Source organism: Euphorbia lathyris, chromosome 1, assembly GCF_963576675.1.
Source record: "Euphorbia lathyris chromosome 1, ddEupLath1.1, whole genome shotgun sequence".
In the NCBI taxonomy this organism is placed as follows: Eukaryota; Viridiplantae; Streptophyta; class Magnoliopsida; order Malpighiales; family Euphorbiaceae; genus Euphorbia; species Euphorbia lathyris.
The window spans coordinates 86,559,249-86,565,380 of record NC_088910.1 but is presented as its reverse complement, the minus strand read 5'-3'; the positions used below and the strand labels follow the sequence as shown (position 1 = coordinate 86,565,380).

The window sequence follows — 6,132 nt, the reverse complement described above, 5'->3', positions numbered from 1 at the left end:
CAAATCAAAATCTTTTTTTACGTGTAAAGCACATGTATCTTTTACAAAAATAAAAACACATTTTTCTATTTGCAAATCAATAAAATTATGTGAGTTTTTTTTCTAATTATAAATAATATTTTACATAGATTGGGTTTTATTTTTTCTTGCTCTAAAATTTGAAACAATTTGACTAAAATGAATTTAGATTGGGTTGAGTAATTAATGATGCGAAACAAAACAAGAACAATATGACTAACTTGTATAATTAGATTTAACAGAAAAAGATAAAGAATAAACAAGATACATCACTTTGATCTGTATGACATGCGATAATGATGGTATTTTGGGGTAAATTTTAGTTAAAAGGGAAGGGTTAAAAGAAGCGTGGATTGTGGATAAATGAAGAGTAAAAAGGGTAAAAAATAACTAACTAGAGCTAAAGAAAGACAGCAGACAAATGGCTATGAAATAGAGAGAGAAAGAAAAAGAATCTCCCATTTTGTAGGTGACTGGAATTTCCTTTGTAGAATGTTAATTCCATCATGCTGGATCTTTTCCCTTTCTTTCCTTTGAGATCCCTTCTTTTTTCTTCTTCTTTCAGGTAAACTTTTTATTTTTATTATTTTTCTTAAATCAAATCAAATCAAATCAAATGGAGAAAGGTGTATTAAAACAAAAAATGTAAATTTAATTAAATTATTGTGATGATTTCCTTTTCCAGGGATCTGAAATTGTTGTGAGCAGCAGCTAGGGAAAGGTGGAGTTTCCAATCAGGTTATTTCTTTTTAATTTCTCGGTGGCCGGGACATAATCAAAATGTCTTCGCCTCCTGGAAATTCTACTGCTCCGTCACCGGATTCTGATTCTCCACCTTCACCCGCTGCACCTCCACCACCAAAATCAGGCTCGAATTCAACATCCCCGCCACCTCCTAAATCTTCCAAGTCTCCTCCTCCACCACCCTCCAACAAATCTTCTCCTGCACCAAAGAATTCACCATCGCCGCCGACTTCTAATGATTCTCCACCTGCACCCCCGCCGCCAAAGAGCAGTAGCAATAACCGTTCGCCACCTCCGCCACCCAAATCACCATCATCGTCATCATCAAGATCGCCATCAACATCCTCCTCCTCCTCCTCTTCTTCTTCTTCAGATGATAATAGTGGTATAAGTGATGATCAGGTTAAACTTATAATTGGAGTATGTGTAGGAGTTGGATTATTTATCATTTTGATGATCATCATATGTATTGCAACTTGTTGCAAAAAGAAGAAGAGGCGAAGGCCTATGCAGTACTATGGAGATTATCGAGAAGGTGCTAATAAGAATTCCCATTTTAATTTTACAATATAGATCAATTATGACACGATAGCTTATTTCAACCACTTAAGTGCAGGTAGTCAATATTACCCAAATCAACCACAAAAGTGGCAGCAGAATAACCAACAAATGGGAGCAGATCATATAATGAGAATAAACCAATCAGGTGCAGGCGGAGGTGGGATGGGAATGGGAATGAATTCATCACCCGGGGGAGGGGGAGGAGGAGGAGGAGGGTGGTATAATAATGGAGCTCCTCAGCAGCAGACGAGTGGGAGTGGGGAAATGAGTTCGGATTTATCAGGGGGTCCACAACGGCCACCGTTGCCACCGCCATCACCGGGCATATCGTTGGGATTCAACAAAAGTACGTTCACATATGAAGAACTGGCAGCAGCAACAGGTGGATTTGCAGATAGAAATTTGTTGGGACAAGGAGGATTCGGATATGTGCATAAAGGAGTGTTTGGAAATGGAAAGGAGGTAGCAGTAAAGAGCTTAAAGTCAGGAAGTGGACAAGGGGAGAGAGAATTCCAGGCGGAAGTTGAAATAATTAGTCGTGTTCATCATCGTCACTTGGTCTCCCTTGTTGGTTATTGTATTGCTGGAGGACAACGAATGTTGGTCTATGACTTTGTTCCCAATAACAACTTGGAATACCATTTACATGGTAAAGTTTCATCTCCATCTTTCTTTCTTTTGCTTAAATTGAAACGTATTTAGCTAATAATTATATATGGAAAGTCAATAATCAGTACATAAATTTTTGGTTGCAGTAAAGAGTAATCCAGTTATGGATTTTTCTACTAGGCTTCGTATTGCATTGGGCTCTGCCAAAGGACTTGCTTACCTTCATGAAGATTGTAAGACATCCTTTCTTTTATTTTCAAATTTATTAACTATAATTCATGATCATATATTATTAAGAACCGTCAGAGTATTTTAGAGGTCACAACACTTATACTCCATTTTTTTATAAATCTAAATCTAAATTTAATAACTATAAAATCTACTTAAGTCTTGATACGTGTGATACCATCTGTTTTTTTTAAGTATAATGCATTTTTTGCAGGTCATCCTAAAATTATTCATCGTGATATCAAATCAGCTAACATTCTCATCGACTTGAACTTTGAAGCCATGGTACTTACTCAAAAATGTTATAATTGATTGTCATCTTATTAATTCCACGTTCAAATGTTCATTCCTCATTCCTAAATTTGATAATTCTTAACTTTAATTTAGTTACATTCAAGTTAATTTGTTGAATCTAAACAATTTATAAACTTTATTGGTGCAGGTTGCTGATTTTGGATTAGCGAAGCTTTCTTCTGACAATCATACTCATGTCTCAACCCGTGTAATGGGTACATTTGGGTAACAACCTCTATCCTTAAAATTCGTATGTATAGTAAAATTTCTACCATTTGGTGCAATTTATAGAAACCGTTTGGGGATACTTATTGTAGGTATCTAGCTCCGGAATATGCATCAAGCGGAAAATTGAGCGACAAGTCAGATGTATTCTCATTTGGTGTCATGCTTTTAGAAATCATAACCGGAAAGAAACCCGTGGATCCTTCAAATATGATGGAAGATAGCTTAGTAGATTGGGTTTGCACTTCCTCCCTATTTTGAACTAAAATTATATGAATTAATGTTCCATTAACAACTTATTTGATTGTACAATGAACAGGCTAGACCACTCCTAAATCAGTCATTAGATGATAACAGCTCGTGTGGCGGATTAATAGATATCCGGTTGGATAATAACTATAATCGTGAAGAGATGAAGCGTATGCTCGCTTGTGCTGCAGCCTCCATTCGCCATTCCGCTAGAAAACGTCCAAAAATGAGTCAGGTGCTTCTTTAATACTCAAAATTGCAAATCATCTAATTAACCGTACATGGTCGATTTGACATTTCAATTTAACTCGTAATCTAGAGTAACAGTTGGATTAAATTAGTTCAAAATGACCTGCGTATGCAGATAGTACGTGCTCTCGAAGGAGATGTATCACTAGATGACTTAAACGAGGGAACAAAGCCGGGTCATAGCTCAATATTTACTAGTTCAAGCGATAGCACAAATTACAATGCAAGTTCATATAATGCAGATATGAAGAAATTTAGGCAAGTTGCATTATCAAGCCAAGAATTTGGGAGCAGTGAAATTGGAAGCTCAAGCAATGATTCTCAAGAATTGTCTCCCAGAGATGTTCGTAACAACCATTTATAAAAACACAAAATTTAGAGCAACATCTTGTAGAAGAAAAAGACTTTGATATCTCATTTTGGAGATCACGTCCAAGATTGTAAATTATCCATAACTTTTATTCGGATAATTAATCAATCAATCTTTGTTTATTTCTTTTTCTATTCTATTTATTCAACATCCACCTTTATTTATTTATTTATTTATTTTTACTTACACCATGTTATAGCCTTTTTAATGACTTGAGTAATATATTCATACCTATTAATATTGAGAAACCCTAATATCCATTTCCATAACGATAAGGATTGAGGGAATTATAATTATATTTATTTCTCATGATAGGATGGGGATGATAATAGCTATCACTACAAGAAAGTGCAGCATCACGGAAGGATTTGATTGACAATTTAGTTTTTCCCGAAGTATCGACCAACATTGACATATATGTCTTCCATTGGTCATCACCAACATATTCCTTACATAATCTTGTAATCAGTCGGTGATATGTGGAGAGATAGTTCCTACTCTCATTATCGAAAAAAAGTTATAGGTGATAAATTTTGAAGGTGTTGTACAAACACATTAGTTTTGGAAACCAGCAAAAAATGTATCGGTGAATAAGATAATAATTAAAAATATTATGTTCGATTTGACGGCTCCGATCATTGGTATAAGGGCAACAATTCTATTCCTCTCTCCATGCAAATAAATTCAGCCCCCTTTCATGACCCCAAGGTAATTCTAGATCTGTGTCATTTTTCCTTTCACAACATTTTATGCTTTCTTCCTTTTATCCCCTCCAATTTCTACAATGTCATCTTATTTTCTTAATCGGTCTGATTAGCGAATTGATTTCCATCTTTGTTAGGCCATGTAAATATGTATGTACAACTAGGTTTTAATTTGTGAAACTCAATAGAAGAATTGTTAAAATAAAAAATAAACTTAATTTTGATAAGAATAAAATAAAACAAAGACATGGTGAAAAGAAGAATTAATTTGGTTTCAAAGTCAAAGTATGGTTCAAAGTCTTTGTATGAGTGATATTATTGATGTAAGTCTTTGTATGGGTTTGTATGAGTTTTTTTTATTATATTGTCCAAAAAATAAATATACAAGTCCTTGCCAAATATCAATTCTAGTCCCTTTATTTCTAACAAAGTGGTATCGGAGCCATATTACGAGAGTCAGTCTTTCGCCAAACAGACCCTATAAAAAATATCAGACGGTCTCAAACTTCCTTATCAATATCATCAGCTCACCAAAACCAACTATTCAAGTTGGTGTATTCGAATGAAGGCGTTACTCGGATGTCAAGATGTCTGGGACATTGTTGAAAAAGGCTACGTAGTCCTAGCCAACGAGGCAGCGTTGACACAGGCAGAAAAAGATACTATGCAGAAAAATCGCAAAAGTGATCAAAAGGCGCTTACTTTCATCCATTAAGGTTTGGATGAATTAATGTTCGAGAAAGTAGCCGAAGTACCACCACCAAACAAGCGTGGGAAATTTTACGAGTTTCTCTTCAAGGGGAGGAGAAAGTTAAAAAAGTTCGTTTGCAGATGCTGAGAGGATAATTTGAGACGATGATGATGAAAGAGATGGAGGCCATTAGTGATTACTCATCCCGAGTAAAATCTATCATAAATCAGATGCGGTAGTATGGAGAAAAAATTGAAGAGTCCAGAATTGTTGAAAAAATTATGCGATCACTACTACCAAAGTTTGATTATGTAGTGGTGGCTATGGAGGAGTCCAGAGACATCAACGAAATGTCCGTAGATGAGGTTGTAGGGTCATTACAAGCACGTGAGGAGCGTTTTGAGAAACGAAGAGAAGATTTCGCAGAACAAGTCTTAGCAACTGTTAGACGAGGTGCCGCGGCCTAATCTCTCGGGCGGACCGGGGGGTGGACACCTCATGGCGACGTAAGCAGTGATTGGTGCCGAAAGCAACCAATCGTGGAATCAAGCTGCTCGGCAGGACCGGAGCTCGGAGATATGGAAGAGTCGCCACCCACGAATGGGAAAATGAACACCGATCTCTTGCGGGAGATCGGTGTGGGTTCGGAAAACTTAGGTACGAGCCGAGAAGGCTAGCTTCTTTCCGGAGAAAGGCTACTAGGCACCCCGACATCGCCCGGTTATGAACCACCGGCCTCCTACTCAGCATGTTAGGAGATAACGGACTAATCGTATACTTCTTTAAGTTTAAAATTCATTTGAAACCTTTTCTTTCTCTTTTTAGAAACCGTTTTGAGCATATATTATTGAAAAGCCACTTTAGTAAAGAATCACCCATTTACATCAATTTGATATTCATACAAAGAGAGGGGGGAAGAAAGAAGTGATTTAGTTACAACGTGATTTACATGTCGTGTTGCGTGTTAATTCTATGCTAACTTATTTCCCCAAAACGAATTTATTGTCATGGTTCGTACCTTAATCGCCGTTGGAACGATTTAGGTGCGTTTTAAAAACCCCGTTTGATGAAGTTCACCCGAATTGCCGTTGGAACGACTCGAGTGTTTGAAAGCGTTTGAGATAAAAAAACCTTTGATAAGAAAACGTGGTTAAACATACAAGTCAATTTTATTTTGTACAAATCATTTA

At 36.5% G+C, this 6,132-nt stretch overlaps 1 protein-coding gene across 1 annotated transcript; it reads left to right on the top strand.

Moving 5' to 3' along the window:
- Positions 1-404: 404 nt before the first annotated feature.
- On the top strand, positions 405-3,681 carry LOC136205202 (proline-rich receptor-like protein kinase PERK4). Its single transcript, XM_065995708.1, has 9 exons — positions 405-583; positions 704-1,297; positions 1,379-1,972; positions 2,079-2,165; positions 2,375-2,445; positions 2,603-2,679; positions 2,772-2,916; positions 2,999-3,163; positions 3,293-3,681. Exons 2-9 carry the CDS (start codon positions 799-801, stop codon positions 3,539-3,541), a joined length of 1,887 nt encoding a protein of 628 aa, XP_065851780.1. The 5' UTR covers positions 405-583; positions 704-798; the 3' UTR covers positions 3,542-3,681.
- Positions 3,682-6,132: the final 2,451 nt, after the last annotated feature.

What these genes read in the sequence shown, in the direction of transcription:
- LOC136205202 (XM_065995708.1), top strand. Translation starts at nt 799, where the DNA reads ATGTCTTCGCCTCCTGGAAATTCTACTGCTCCGTCACCGGATTCTGAT. An exon ending in CTATGGAGATTATCGAGAAG is followed by an intron (nt 1,298 to 1,378) that starts GTGCTAATAAGA and finishes ACTTAAGTGCAG; the next exon opens with GTAGTCAATATTACCCAAAT. An exon ending in CGTGTAATGGGTACATTTGG is followed by an intron (nt 2,680 to 2,771) that starts GTAACAACCTCT and finishes TACTTATTGTAG; the next exon opens with GTATCTAGCTCCGGAATATG.